General features: G+C 49.0%; 1 protein-coding gene across 8 annotated transcripts in view; it reads right to left on the bottom strand.

Moving 5' to 3' along the window:
* The window catches only part of DENND2A (DENN domain containing 2A), a 104365-nt gene that overhangs the window by 28101 nt on the left and 60535 nt on the right, over positions 1 to 15729 (bottom strand). For 5 of the 8 annotated variants that reach the window (XM_065565602.1, XM_008171125.4, XM_008171126.4 and 2 more), the window contains 5 exons: positions 15372 to 15499; positions 11771 to 11892; positions 6399 to 6596; positions 3491 to 3584; positions 1284 to 1334 (listed from right to left, as the gene is read on the bottom strand). In XM_065565602.1, coding sequence (XP_065421674.1) covers positions 1284 to 1334; positions 3491 to 3584; positions 6399 to 6596; positions 11771 to 11892; positions 15372 to 15499 — 593 coding nt within the window. The remainder of the gene's footprint in view (positions 1 to 1283; positions 1335 to 3490; positions 3585 to 6398; positions 6597 to 11770; positions 11893 to 15371; positions 15500 to 15729) is intronic. The other 3 variants (XM_008171129.4, XM_065565607.1, XM_065565610.1) reach the window with 2 other exon arrangements.

The raw sequence follows: 15729 nt of genomic DNA on the forward strand, positions 1-15729 counted from the left end.
ATCTTAGGGCGGCATGGCTGCCCTGTTTTTTTTTTTTTTTGCTTTGCCTCCGGGTCCGGCCGCCCTGCGCCCAGGGGTTTTGTTTTGTTTTTGCTTTGCCTCTGGGTCCAGCCGCCCTGCGCCCAGGGGTTTTGTTTTGTTTTGCTTTGCCTCTGGGTCCAGCCGCCCTGCGCCCAGGGGTTTTGTTTTGTTTTTGCTTTGCCTCTGGGTCCAGCCGCCCTGCGCCCAGGGGTTTTGGGTTTTTTTGGCTTTGCCTCCGGGTCCGGCCGCCCTGCACCCTGTTTTTTTTGTTTTTTTTGTTTTTTTGCTTGGGGCGGCAAAAAAGTCAGGGCCGGCCCTGGTCAGGGACACAAGGGTCCTGCAGGGAAAAACCCTGCTAACAGCTAAATTCAGGAGGACGCTCAGGGTGATGTTTATGTTTGTTTTAATTTTTCTATTAAGGCAATCCCTCAAAAGGGATAAGGTTAGGTCATCTCCAGTACTAGTGCACTGTGTGAGAAGCAGAGTGGGAATGCCACCTGCTTACCCCTGCCCTGCACCAGGATCTGACCTGTTCCCCAAACCACAGGGCTAGGGTTGTATCTCTGCACAGGAATCTGAAAACCCTTATAGTTGGAGGAGTTTCGATTTCAAATGCCAGTTTTGGCTGGTTTCTAATTACAGCTATAAAACCAGACATAATCATAGTGTCACTAGTACAGTGCTGGAGTGATAACCAGGGCAGGGAATTCAAGGAGATTCTGCAGGAATCCCGTGGAGGCTGATTCGACACATAGTTCCTCTAGGACTGAGCAAACAGTCTCACGTAGGCACAGGAGTTTCACAGGAGAGCATGTAGTGCAGCGCAATCTCTCCACTGAGCTGTGTTCCTAGCTGCAATAGTTTGCTCCTCAAGTGAGGACTTTGGACTATGCTCATGCTGTCACTTTGCAATGCTGCCTCTGGCAGCCTTCTTCACACATTTGTGACCCTTTACTTATCGAAACCTCTTCTGAACTGCCTCAGTGTCCAAGCCAACTCCCATGACAGTCCGTTTAGAAACTCCCATTCACTTCTGTGGGAGTTAGAACGGGCTCTCGGTTTGTTTTGGGCTCTCATGTGTCTCAAACTGAGCTTCTCCTGCGGTTCTGTGGCCTTTGACTTCTCTCTTTTCTGAGTGGAAATGAGACTCTTCTCTAAGTGCCTCAAAGAGAAGAGGAAAGAGCTAATACACCCCTGGAAATCAAGTGTGAGTTTGTGAGTTACCATCTCCCATGTGTGTGCGGAGGGCAAACTTTTCTTACCTTTCAGTTTCTCTTCAGTGTCACTGTCCGATTCACTGTTCTCATCTGTAACTTCCAGGAAACATGAAATAAAGACAGTCTAAAAATATTGCACTTCTTATGGATGGCAGAATAAAACCAGGCTTAACCACTTCAGGGGGCAGAATGTATCGCATACAAGGGCTCTTTCTTCCCAGGGGTGCCCACAACAATGGAGCCTTAGCTCACCATTCTTGATACCTTCCTCTCCATTAGAGGGCATTCAGAAAAGAGCAACAAAAGCAATTATGTGTATAGAGCAAAAGGAAAAATCCAGAAAGCTTCAATTGACATTCAGTTGGTTGTATGGATGTAACCAATGGGGGGGAGGGATAGCTCAGTGGTTTGAGCATTGGCCTGCTAAACCCAGGGTTGTGAGTTGAGGGGGCCATTTAAGGATCTGGGGCAAAAATCTGTCTGGGGATTGGTCCTGCTTTGAACAGGGAGTTGGACTAGATGACCTCCTCAGGTCCCTTCTAACCCTGATATTCTATGATTCTAAGCACAAAATTTGGATCTCACGTGCTTATCTTGGCTACACAATAACTTGAGGGACAGGGGGAGCACAGTTAATTTCCATTCTGGATCAGACGCATGGTCTGTCTAGTCCAGTATCCTGCCTCAGACAGTGTCCAGAACCAGATGCATTAGAGAAAGGTGCAAGAAACCCCCAGAGTAGGCCAAGGTGGAGTAATCTGCCCCCATTAAGGTCTCTTTCTAATCCCTAAAAGAGATTGTTTTAAAACCCAAAACACAAGCTTTGTGTGTATATATATATATATATATATATATATATATATATATATATATATATATATATATATATATATATCATGACAAACATCTACAAGCATCTGTGAGAAAGAAACACCAAGAAGGGGAGGAATTGTTCAGTGCAACCCACGAGGTTACCATTAGGAGTAATGGACTAAAACTGAGTCGTGGGGATATGTCCTTACAGTAAGAGCTCCTAGGCTATGTCTACACTGCACTTTCTTCAGTAAAATTTTGTCAGTTGGGGTATGAAAAAAAACACACCTCTGGCTGACAAAAGTTTTATTGACAAAAAGTGCCGGTGTGGCTAGCACTATGTTGGCGGAGATGCTCTCCTGCCGACAAAGCTACTGCCCTTGTTGGGGCTGGTTTTATTTTATTGGCAGAAGAGCTCTCTCCTGCCGACAAAGAGGGGCTACACGGGAGACCTTACAATGACACTGCTGTATTGGCACAGCTGTGCCACTGTAGGGTGTGCAGTGTAGACAGTGTAGGGTGTGCAATGTAGACGTAGCCTTAGATAATGGACTAGCCTTTAGCTTCATAAAAAGGGCCCTACCAAATTCACAGCCATGAAAAACGCATCACGGACCATGAAATCTGGTCTCCCCCACCCCTCCGTGAAATCTGGTCTTTTGTGTGCTTTTACCCTATACTACACAGATTTCATGGGGGGAGACCAGCATTTCTCAAATTGGGGGTCCTGACACCAAAAGGAGTTTCAGGAGGGTCACAAGGTTATTTTAGGGGGGATCACAGTATTGCCACTCTTACTTATGCGCGGCCTTCAGATTGGGCGGCCGGAGAGTGGCGGCTGTTGGCTGGGTGACCAGCTCTGAAGGCAGCTCCCCGCCAGCAGCAGCACAGAAGTAAGGGTGGCAATAACATACCATGTCATCCTTACTTCTGCGCTGCTGCCTTCAGAGCTGGGTGGCCAGAGAGTGTTGGCTGCTGACCGAGGGCCCAGCTCTTCAGGCAGCGGCGCAGAAATAAGGGTGGCAATACCATACCAGGCCATCCTTACTTCTGCGCTGCTGCTGGCAGTGGCTCTGCCTTCAGAGCTGGGCTCCCAGCCAGCAGCCACCGCTCTCCAGCTGCCCAGCTCTGAAGGCAGCGCCGCCACCAGCAGCAGCAGTAAGGGTAGCAGTACTGCAACCCCCACAATTACAACACCGTGAAATTTCAGATTTAAATAGCTGGAATAATAAAATTTATTATTTTTAAATTCCTATGATAGTTAAATTGACCAAAATGGACCGTGAATTTAGTAGGGCCATATTCATAAAGGAAGCCCCAGCCAGTCCTTTTACACTGAACCAGACAAAGTGTTAGAAAACACACTGTACATCACAGTAAAAAATTCAAGCCAGGTAGAAACTCTCAAAAAGACTCAGCTTTGGTCAATGTTCATTTACCTTTCCCTGAATTGCTCTCCGTAGACTGGGACAGCCTCTTGACGCGCTTCTTCCCCCTTCGGGCTTCATAAATGGCGTTGATTTTCAATACCAGCTGCTCAGCAAGCAGGAGACAGAAAACAGGGTTAGTGCCCTTTCCCCAATAAGGGAGATGTAAATGTTATTGTTCCGAAGGGAATTTTCAGTTTCCTAATCCTGGTCAACAACCTTCTCACCACTAGACCCTATAGGTACCATAAACACTATGACCCTGTCTACCCTTTGTTGACAATGAGTCCCCCTGGGCCATGCCCTGGACCAGCCCTCCCCACTCCAGTGGATTCGAGAACAACAGATTACCAGTAAAGATTGGGGTTAAACTGTTCTCAACACCTCTTACAGAAAGCATGTTAGAGACCTATTGAGGATTTGAAAACCTACTTAGGTTACTGAGAACCTTATTTAAAAAAATGCTTTAGACACTTTATACATTTTCCACATGGGGGGAAATCATTGCTAACTGAAGCCACTGTTAAAATGAGCTTTTAAAAAAAGTCTTTTAGTACAGTCCCTTTTGTAGACTAGTCAGGGCTGTAGATTCAAGGGGTCAGCTCGTCATCCTTCTTCGCACTGCAGGCAGCGAGTGACTCTCACAGGGCAAATGGGGGTTCCCCTTGTGTAGGGAAATCCCCAGGTAGTTTGAAGTCACTATAGCCAGTTCAAGGCCAGGTGGCTCGTGGCTGTCAGTTGGTCCAGTTGGTGTCCTGGGAGTAGGATGAATGGGGCATGATCAGATCTTGCTGTCATCTAAGGCCAGTGGCTCCTAGGATATATAGAGCACCTGAGGCTGATCTACCTTGGCCCGAAACATTCCCTGGGTATGGGATGGCAACAAGGTGGCAGAATGCAACTTACACACAGGTAAACCTGAAGATCCAGCTCCGAGAGTTTTAAAGAACAATTTCAAATGAATCCCGTCCCATCCACCCCAGCGGCACAGCTCAATTATTGATATTTTAAAATATGAAATGGATGCCCAGCATGACACAATTCATCGTGCAGATGGGATCTTGGGGGAGGCAAAAGAAGGGGCCACAAGAAGCAGAAAGGCTTTATGTTAACAGTGTGGCTTTGTTACTACGCTAGTACATACACACCTATGAGCGAGCCTGGAGAACAACCATCGTGTAATCGACAATGATAAAGAGGTGCTGGACTTACTGACTTAGTACAAATTTGGTCAGAAATGCTTTAAACAAAAGCCTTTAGGAGAGATCATTTATTTCACATCTCGAGCTGTCTGTCCTGGTTCTCATGTTGGTACCAACATCAATGTATATAGTACATCTTATTCCCGGGCACACAGCACTACACTCACCAATAAGTTCACACCCCTTAACTTCCCCATCCATGGCACTTAATGTGAACTTGTGTACACACATGCACATCCTGAAACGTGAATGCGCTCTCTCTCTCTCTCTCTCTCTCTCACACACACACACACACACACACAAGCACACTAAGTAGACACATGGGAAAAATCTGCATCTCTTTTTAGGCATGAACACAAACATTGTGAAGACCCAATATGTACAACACATGCACAATTAGATTTGTACACATGAGAACACATGATCAGAAGACATAAATACACACAAGCACACATTTTCCCAAAGGAAGACTGTCTGCTCAGAGACACAGTTGCAGCCTAGCACTGCTAACCTTTGCCAGAGCCTTGCTAAGAGCAGGAAAAATAACCATGTTTTGAAAGCATTCAATACGTGGTCCACAGCCTCACTTGAATTGAACCCAACTACTCCCCGATCTAAATCTAAAATAGTGTCATGATATATGAAATCACAGTCAATCTTATACAGGAAGTGTTATTAAAGAAAACATCTATAACTACAGACAAACAAACAAGGTTCTACACAGCTTGAGTTCCAGCTTTGTCTCCTTTGTTTACGTGGGATCATACCCCTGCTTGGAACTCTTACAGCACATTGAGACATCTAGTGAATAATATCTTGAAAGAAAATATATATTATCACCAGGTAACAACTATTGGACACATGGCCCTTCATTGGATCCACTGCTCTCAATGTCCTTCAGTAAACATGGTTGGAAACCAAGATGTATTCTTTGCGAAAAATTGATCAATTTTCTATCAACATTTGAATTTCATTAAAAAAATCTAGTTGAAATTTCTAATTCTGAATTTGCTTTTTTACTTGTTTTATCCCTCACAATAGTGTGGGACATGTCAAAGAGAAAAATACATTCTTTAGACCAGTGGCTCTCAACCTTTCCAGACTACTGTATTCCTTTCAGGAGTCTGATTTGTCTTGTGTACCTCAAGTTTCATGACACTTAACTACTTGCATACAAAATCAGACATAAAAATACAAATGTGTCACAGCACACTATTGTGGAAAAATTACTTGCTTTCTGATTTTTGCCATATAATTATAAAATAAATCAACTAGAATATAAATATTGTATTTCCATTTCAGTGTATAGTATGTAAAGCAGTATAAAGTCATTGTCGGTATGAAATTTTAGTTTGTACTGACTTCACTAGTGCTTTTTATGTACCTGTTGTAAAACTAGACCAATATCTAGAGGAATTGGTGTACCCCCTGGAATACCTCTGTGGGCCCCCAGAGATACATGTACTCCTGGTTGAGAACCACTGCTTTAGACCTTGCAGAGATCTTTGGACCCCTTTTTTCCCATGAGAAAAAGGATGGGTGGGATGTAGAAAATGTTTAGTACTAACTGTGAAAGGTTAACGGAAATCAAGTCATAGCCCAGAACTCTTCCTAAATTTTATGGGCATGACATTGGAAATTGCACCAAAAATTTGTCCTTATCAATGTAACAACACATGAGAAGCCAGGATAAGGGGGGAAAAAAATCCTGAAGTTACCTTGGGAATCTTCCTTCTCCTCTTGCCATTCTGAGAATCTCCCAGGGAGAAGAAGGTATCATCTGGACTGCTGGGGGTAGAGGGAGGGCTGATTTTGGAAGGGGACCCAGTACCGTCACGACTCAGTTTCCGTATGTCCAGCAGTTTGAAACTCCGCCGCTCTGAGTTTTGTCGAAAGAAAATGGGTTTGGAAAGCAACTGGGGAAGGAGACAGAACGGAGGAGAGGAAATAAATTAACACAGCACTCTCTATCTCACCATACGTCTCAAGGAAACATTGTGACAGCACTAATTTCAATTAGGTGAGCTGGAGCACATGGCTAGCACACAGGCAGACATGGCTTACCAGTATGCTTGGCAGATTCTCACAGGCCCAAGAACTTTGCATGGCTGTCACAGTTTTCACAGGACTACTGTGCAAGACAATTAAAGATAATATTGTGCCAGACAATTAAAAACAATATTCCAGAGAAAGGTGCAAGAAACCCCATCATGGACAGCAATGGAATTAGTTTCTTCCTAACCCCATCAGTAAATGGTTGGTTAAGTCCAGTCGTAGCCCAACAGGCTGATATATTATAGTATCAATGTTCAGATTCTAAATTCCCCAGACCAAAGGAGCTGGGAGTAGTGCCAAAGCAGCATACTCAGGGGGAGGGAGTGCCTCATATATCCTAGGGAGCAACTCCTGGACAATGCTGGGAGAAGCTCCAGAGAGAGATAGGGCCACTGTGAAATGACACTTTGGGAGAAGTGTGAAGAGGAAGTAGAGGAGGGAATACAGATGGAAGTCATGGAGCATTCTCTCCTCACCAGTTCTAATCCCTCCACTATTTTTTGCCGCCCCTTCCCTGCCCCCCCGCACAGCAGGGGAGGGCGCGGGGGGCGGGGAGGGTGGCCGGAGCCCCGGGGGGAGGGCGGTGACTCTCCCTGGCAGCCGGGGGGAGGGTGGCCGGAGCCCTGGGAGGAGGGCGGAGTGCCCGGCCGGGGAGAGGGCGCCGGGGGGGAGGGCAGCCGGAGCCCTGGGAGGAGGGCGGAGTGCCTGGCCGGGGCTCCGCTCTCCCCGGCGGCCAGAGCGCCGGGGGGAGGGCAGCGAACCCCGGCCAGGGCTCCGCTCTCCCCGGCGGCCAGAGCGCCGGGGGGAGGGCGGAGTGCCCGGCCTGGGCTCCGCTCTCCACGGTGGCCGGGGGGAGACCTCCAGGGGGGAGGGCGGCCGGAGCCCTGGGAGGAGGGCGGAGTGCCCGGCCAGGGCTCCAGTCTCCCCGGCGGCCAGCCCCGGCCGGGGGGAGGGCGGCGAGCCCCAGCCGGGGCTCCGCTCTCCCCGGCGGCTGGCGGGAGGGCGCCGCGGGGGAGGCAGCCGGAGCCCTGGGAGGAGGGCGGAGTGCCCGGCCGGGGCTCCGCTCTCCCTAGCAGCCAGAGCGCCGGGGGGGAGGGCGGCGAGCCCGCCCGTGGCCCCGCTCTCCCTGGAGCCGGAGCGACGCACCGCGCCGCCCCCCTCCAGGTGCCGCCCCAAGCACAAGCTTGGTGGGCTGGTGCCTGGAGCCGGCCCTGACTATTTGTAACTTTTTTATTTAGCGAAATTACAGGAACCTATGTGTGGGTGTGAAGGTGCAGCTTCCCTTTACATTGTCAGTATTGGCCAGTGCCTACAATTTTTCCTGTTGGTATGTCACAGGATGAGCTTTGGCCTTTAAGAGGGTCAAAGTTCAACTCACTCCTGTGATAGCAGGATTTTCAAACGCCCTCAGCGTTGGCCTAATTCTGCTCCCGTTTGAAGTCAATGGGAGTTCTGCCATTGAGTCAACAGGCACAGAGTTAGGCCACTGCTGTTTAGATAACAAACAGTTAATTCAAATGGATTTCAAATTCAGCTCTCTGGTTAAATCCGAGCAAGCTGCTTTTCAGTGCAATGACTCTCGGTAACAACTTTTATCGCATTCTCCTTCTTTATAGTACAGCAGCACCCGGAGGGCCCAAGCAGGATCAGCTCTTCTTGTGTTGGGTGCTGTACACCCACAGAGACAATCCCTGCCCTGAAGAGCTTACTCTGCCCCCCCTCCCAGGAATGGAACACCTTCCAGGGAGGAAGGAATTGGGGGCAAAAATGAGCCATCTGCTTCTTCACGGCTTCCAAGAGGGTGAAGAAACTTCTCCTTTGGAGACTGGCCTCCACTGCTTCTTCCATCAACCCAACGATTCAAATTATTTATGATGGGTCTTCAGGGTGGGGAGCCTCTCAGACATTCGTAGTCAGTTCTGGGTTGGGGGAATGGGACGGGGCAGGGCTCTACCACGATTTGGGTCCAGTAAGGTCCATGCTATAGTTGAAACTATGCTGGCTATCAGACAGGGTGTTAACAGCACATTTTTCCTGACCAACGTGGGACAGCAATTTTTTGTGTTAAGAACCATGTAGCAGTATAACTGTGTTATTTCAGCTCCTAGATACTTCCTTGACAGGGGGCGCCATAAGGATGAAATCCATCCCCGTGCAGAGGGCCAGCACAAGGCCTATGCAATAGTTCAGTCCCATTTTGAGAGCTTGAGTGGGACTTACGAGGTGGATGGGTCCTTGTATGTGCCCTCTGCACAGGTGGGAATTCCATCCCAAATACCTGTGATGAAGAGATTAGCTATACAGCCATGCTACAGTTTACCTCTGGGGGGTAAGGAGCTGATCAAAAAATGCAGACACATTTTCATAAGAACATTTCATTGCAATTTCACATTTTCTAAAAAATCTCAATCACCCTAGAAGCTGCTTGAAAAACAGCAACATTTTTTGGGGGGGGAAAGTTTTCAACATTTTGAAAAAATTGAAATCAGCTCTAATAACAATATCTGCAGCTTGGATAGCACGGCGAGGGCTCTTGGTAAGGAAAACTGAGCTTATACCCCCGCTGTCGACATTACTTGTTACTAGCGTGATCGTCTACTGTCACATGGGCTGAGCCTGAGGCAGCCTGGACAGTGTAAGGCAGCGTTTCCCAAATGCGGCCACTGTGACCACCAGGGGCTTTTCTTGCGGCCACGACAGCCTCCTGGACAGTGGAGGTGGGGCAGCAAAGCAGTGGAACCTCCCCCAGGGCCACCAGCAGGGGTTGGGCCCTGCCCCCATCTGGAGCCCCAAACGTCAGAGGAGCAGGCAACCAGTGAATTCCCCACCTTGCTAGGGGCGGTGAGTCTTGGTTTCAGCCCTGGGTTGGTGGGCAGCAGGATCCGGTCATGTGGTTTTGGGTTCTGGCTCTGGACTCTGGCCATGCGGCGGCTGGTGCCGGCCCTTGGCTCACACACACACGCCTCGCATCTCCCCTGGCCCCTGCTGCCTCACCGATCAGTCATCCACCCCCCCATCGCTCCTGGACACTGCTGTCCCCCTACCCACCTCCCCGTCCAGGGCTTCTGGCTTGCCAGGGCTGAGTAAGTCTGCTGTGAAAATTTATATGTGTATGTTTGTTAATATTACTTTTCACAGCAGACTTACTAGCTAGCTGGGAGGCTGTGAAAAACAATATTAACAAACATACAAATGTTACTTTTCGCAGCAGCAGACTTACTAGCTAGCAAGTCTTAAAAAAAGCTACCAAAAAGCCAAAGAAACAACAAAAAGAGAGAAGAATGTGCAAAGCACCTTATTTGGGTTTCTATTCTGTTTAGATCCAATACAGAACAGTGACAACTGTACATTATTTTTATTATTGAGTCTGCAAAAAAACCCAAACTCTACATAATTAAATTACAATGATTTGGAAGCATATATGTGCGTATTTATTTGTTTTTCCTAAAGTTAATTAAGTATTTTAGGAAAAATTGTCAGGGCAGCCACCAGCAAGAGTTGGTGGCTGCACTCTGAGGTCACCAAAAAATTGGTTGTGAGAACCCCGGGTCTAAGGGTAGAACAGGTACCAACTGGAATGACACAGGAGGCAGACAGCATGGCTGCCCTTCACTGGATCACAAGCTTCCAGAAAGAGGCGCAGACCATATATTTACCCCCTCCTCTGGTCTCATTGCTCAAGAGAAAGACAGTGTCAGATTGAGAGTTGCAGCGCTTGCATGAGATGGGGGAGTCCCCAAGAAAGTAGGACCTCAAGGGTGCACTTGTTAAGGCTGTCTGAGCTAGCCAGGAATTCTAGTAAGCGCCTCCCAGTGAAACCACAGGGAGTTGGTTGCTACCTTTAACCAAACTGATCAACGGAAATCCAACAGGACCTTCCTAATGGAGGGAGTGATAGATGCTTCACTTCACAATTCTTAACAGCTGCAAAAATGGATTACATATTGCCCATGGATGCTGATGAGATTACTGGGTCTTGACTGGCGGCGCATCCAGTGCCACTTTAAAGAGGAGGAGGCTACCTTACACTGCAGCAATAAATGGCCTTTCCCTGGTTTTAAATATTGTGCGTGAATGTAGCACTCACAAAATTGTGGGGCTAAAAGCGCAAGGCTGAGCGAAATACAAAGCAGCCCGGAACAGGTAAAACTTCCTCCTCATAGCTCTGCCAAAGGTCCTCAACTCTAAACCGCAACCCCACCCTGCTCTCCGGCTCTGGGGTTCCGCTAGATTGAAACTGAGACTGCCATCTGGTGGGGATTCTCTGTAGAACTGGGCCCAAACCAACACCCCAAATGCAAATGCCCCTGAACCTCAGGAGAGGTCAGCCCTGGAACCAAATTTTGCAACGGACGTCCACAGTTAGTTTTGTGCTGGACACGTGTAGACTAGATCAGAGCACAACTCATTTTCACTTGGAACCTAATAAAAATCTGACTCCAGGTTTCCAGAGGCGAAAGGCCGACATGAGCCCACTGCACTATCACAGCCCTTAGCAAGTCTGTGCATATATGAGTTACCATCTTGGTTAAGATCAAACAGCTGCCCTTCCTTTTGTGATCTGCTTGCTTTCCCCCAAACTGCTTGCACGATGGGGAGACTTCACTGGGAACACATATTTACAGAGGAAATGGATCAAAACAGGATTTTGTCCAAAACAAAACATGATCCTGGTATCACACCCTTCTTGCATAAAATCTTAATGTAGCACTGACAATTACAAACCCTTAAATCTTATCACGGATTATTGAGCGAGTTCCAGATGCATGCTCCTGGCATACTGCTTAGGAGTTAACCCCCGTGTGAGAAAAACGAAAACAAGACACCGTACCAAAGGGTGAACATGGCAATTCTTGTGCCCATGGCTCTCTGTTCTCGCTCTTGCACCTCCCCTCAACAGTAGCTAAAACCTAAAAGGTAAAATCCTGGCCCCATTAAAGTCAATAGTAAAACTCCATTGGCCTCAATGAGAGCAGGATTTCTCCCAAAGCCTTTTGGGAACTGGTCACAAGTCATGCTGGTTGAACCAGGATACCTTGGAGGGCGTGCCAGGTACAGAGGAGGTGGGGGAGGCTGGGAAAGTCAGGACACATTTCTTCCCCAGGCAGCGGCTGTTCATCTCAATGTCTTCATAGGGGTTTTCCTTCGATGGTGGATCTGCAGCAAAGAGCCACACGCTATAGGTAAGAAATGCAGAAAATCCTGGAGGAGTCCCACAAAATCTCTGCTGGGATCCTATGGCTTTCTCCCCCCCCCCCCACCCCCCCCCACCCACACACACACACACATCTGCTGGTTAAAAAAAATTGTTCTCAAACATTCTTGCCATCCCTTCCTTCTCTCCAGCTCTGGGAGTCCAGCTGCTTACTGGATTGCATCCAAATCCTGACCAGGATGTATCCAGCCACAGAGTTATGTCACAGAAGTTAGAGATGGAAAAGACCCATTAAGTCCTCCAGTCCATTTCCCTGTCAGTGGAGAAGTCATAAGGTTTTCATATACCGTGGCCCTTAATATCCCTTCTCTTCTTTCTTCTGATTCCCTGTTCTCTCTGAATTAAAGGCCTGTGCTCCATCTAAGTCCCACCTAAGCCTTTCAAATATCATTTAAGTGGGTCTTAAGTGGTGCATAAGCCTCATGCTGCTAATTTGGGGTGCCTTGATTTGTAGGTGCCCACCTTGAGACAGCTAGTGCCTGATTCTTCAGAAATGCTGAGCACCCTCAACTCCAGTTAACTTGAAAGTGAGCTGAAGATACTCAGCGCCTCTGAGAGATCAGGCCCTAGGTGTCTCAGTCTGGGTACCTAAAATCAGTGATGGAAAATGTAGGCCCAAGTATCTGAATGGGCAGGCAATTTATTACGAGCCTTCCCTTTCCTTATGCATACTGTCGTGCCACCACAACGGAGAGCCAGTAGTTAAAAGCAACCTTCTTTCTCCTGTTCTTGTACACACCTAACTGAGAATGAAACCAGGGGGCCAGTAATGCTGGAGCAGGCACTGCAGCTTAGCTTTGGATCCTGTATATGGTTTGTATTTCTTCTTTGGCTGTGCAACAGCCTGCCCTGCCGGAGGTCAATGGAGGGGCGGGACCGCAGCTGAAGTCATCAGACAAGGACACAACACCACAAGACCTTTTCTGCCTCTTCTCCTATGATACTCCATGAGTCTATGAGTGACTGTCTGGACTCACCAAGGTGAGGGAGGTAAAAGTACTTTTGTCTATCAAAGAAAGCTGCATGCAAATGTTCTGGAACCACAGACTGCCCCTGAACTAGAGAACTTATTTTAGGTGTAGGTTTTTCATGGATGTGAATTATTCCAACTGTAATTATCTGATCAGCATTTAACACACTGGAGAGACAGGAGCAGTGAGAATTAGCACTCAGGACCAGGGGACACTGCAACTCTCTTCCTGCTGCCAGCGCTGTTTGCAGACTGACCTCTCACTTGGTATGGCAACTCTAGGGTTACCATTCGTCCGGATTCCCCCGGACATGTCTGGCTTTTTTCAGTTAAAAATAGCGTCCGGGGGGAATTTGTCAATGTCCGGACTTCCCCCCCATGCAGAGCGTGCGCGGCGTACAGGGCAGCCGGCCGGATCGAGCCACTCGCATGCAGCTCCGGCAGCCAGAGCCCCTCCTCCACTTCCCCCCTCCTCTGCCCTGCAACTTGAGATCACTCCCCTCCTCTCTCTCCCAACCTCCCCCTCCCCCCTGCATTCGCAGATCGCCGGCCAGCCGTTCGCCTCGGCCTCCGGCAGTCTGGAGCTCCGACCCTGCTCCCCCCCCCTGCTGTCGAGCGCGCCGCTCTGCAGCACGGTAAGGGGGACAGGGGGTCAGAGAAGCGGCAGGGAGGTTCTGGGGGGGGGGTAGTCAAGAGACAGGGAGCAGAGGGAGGGTTGGATGGGTCAGGAGTTCGGGGGGGGGCTGTCTGGGGGTTGGGGGTGTAAGGTTTTGGGCAGTCAGAGTACAGGTGGGGGGGGTCTCAGGAGGGGGTAGTTAGGGGACAAGGCACAGGGAGGCTTAGGTAGGGGGTGGGGTTCTGGAGGGCAGTTAGGAGCAGGGGTCCCAGGAGGGGGCAGTCAGGGGACAGGGAGCAGAGGGGTTTAGATGGGTCGGGAGTTTTGGGGGGGGGCTGTCAGGGGGTGGGGAATGGTTGGATGGGGCGTGGGAGTCCCAGGGGTCTGTCTGGGGGTGGGGGTGTGGATAAGGGTTGGGGCAGTCAGGGGACAGGTAGGGGGTAGAGTCCTAGGGGGCCAGTTACGATGTGGGGAAGGTCTCAGGAGGGGGCAGTCAGGGGACAAGGAGCAGGGAGGCTTAGGTAGGGGGTGGAGTCCTGGGGGGCAGTTAGGGGCAGGGGTCCCAGGAGGGGGCAGTCAGGGGACAAGGCGTGGGGGGGAGGGTTGGGGGTTCTGAGGGGGCAGGAAGTGGGAGGGAGTGGAAGGGGCAGGGGCGGGGCTAGGGCAGGATGGGGGCGGGGCTAGGGCGGGGCTCCTCCCGTCCTCTTTTTTGATTGTTGAAATATGGTAACCCTAGGCAACTCCCATCTTTTCATATGCTGTGTATTTATACCTGCTACTGTATTTTCCACTCCATGCATCCGATGAAGTGGGTTTTAGCCCATGAAAGCTTATGCCCAAATAAATTTGTTAGTCTCTAAGGTGCCACAAGGACTCCTCATTGTTTTTGCTGATACAGACTAACACCGCTACCACTCTGAAATTTGTCAGCTTGGGGAGAGAGGTGTGGCTGTTTAGGAATGGAGGGATTTGCCAATGCTTTAACCCTGTAATATGATCCATGTTATTCCAGCTGGAAGGGTGACACTTACATAGTGTCTTTGACCAGCAGCTGTTAGGCAATCCCCTGTCCTTTGGCCCCCAAACCAGCTGGGGAAAGAGGGCACATAAGGTCCCCCTAACTCTTGCAAAAGAGGCAGGCAGTTTTAAAATTTACAACTAATGCCCATCTCTTCCGATCGGGGAAAGGACAGGGCATCTCCACCTTGTCTGTAGCAAATCCCAAGATGATGTGTATCCTTTGTGAGACCTCTCTAACCAAACACCATGAGAGTTTGCTAAGATCAAAATGGCAATGCCCTGCTGGTTCCTGTGGCTCTCTCCCATCCCAAACAACGTGACCCCCCTCTGTAGAATACAACAGCACTGATTTCCTTCCTCTCCAGCTAAACTCTGCCAAGAGATTCACTTAACTCTAGCTCTGCGACAGCTAGACTCAAAGCTCTTCAGGACACGGGATGTGTTCTGCTCTACGTTCTGGAAAACACTGTGTATGTAAGTGTAGGATAATAAAATAATATTCCTGGGAATGGCGCTGATGGAATCTCAGCCATCCCCAGGCACCTGCACTAACGCTGAAGGGTGGAATAAATCACAGTGCCACAAACGCGAACCCAGGGATTGTGGGACCCAATATTTTAATTTCACAGTCACCCGTTCACACAATATTTTTCTTCCTGCTGGCTGATATTTTGTGTGTGATGCACCACAGCATGCTCTTGCCTAATAAATACACTCTCCTAGGTTAGGCCTTGGACTGTGACACGTTTTTATCGATGGTCTCCAAGTCTTTTTAGTTGTCCAACCCCTCCCCATCCCCCTCTTGAAGCTCCTACCCAGAATGTCTTCATAGACGTTTTCCTCAGATAAAGTGCGTGTGAGGGCCAGCTTGGTCTGAGCGTACCAATCCACCCTGCCATTCTCGGACGACGACTGCAGCAAGTCTTCAAACTCATAGGACTTCCTGTGCCATTCGGGGGGGAAGGGGAGGGGAGAAGGAGGGGGTGGGGGAGAAATAGGATGGAGAGTGGTAGAGATAAACAGACTTTACAAGTCCAATAATTCAATATCATTCACTCGTCTCCAGCAAGTCACTCAGCCAGCAACATGAGCTACGGAGGAGCCAGCGCACCACAGATCCATCCCGTACAACGTATAAAGCAATGTTGACACAACAATCAGTTTTTACCAGAC

The sequence above is a fragment of the Chrysemys picta genome, chromosome 1 (assembly GCF_011386835.1).
Source record: "Chrysemys picta bellii isolate R12L10 chromosome 1, ASM1138683v2, whole genome shotgun sequence".
Taxonomy (NCBI): domain Eukaryota; kingdom Metazoa; phylum Chordata; order Testudines; family Emydidae; genus Chrysemys; species Chrysemys picta.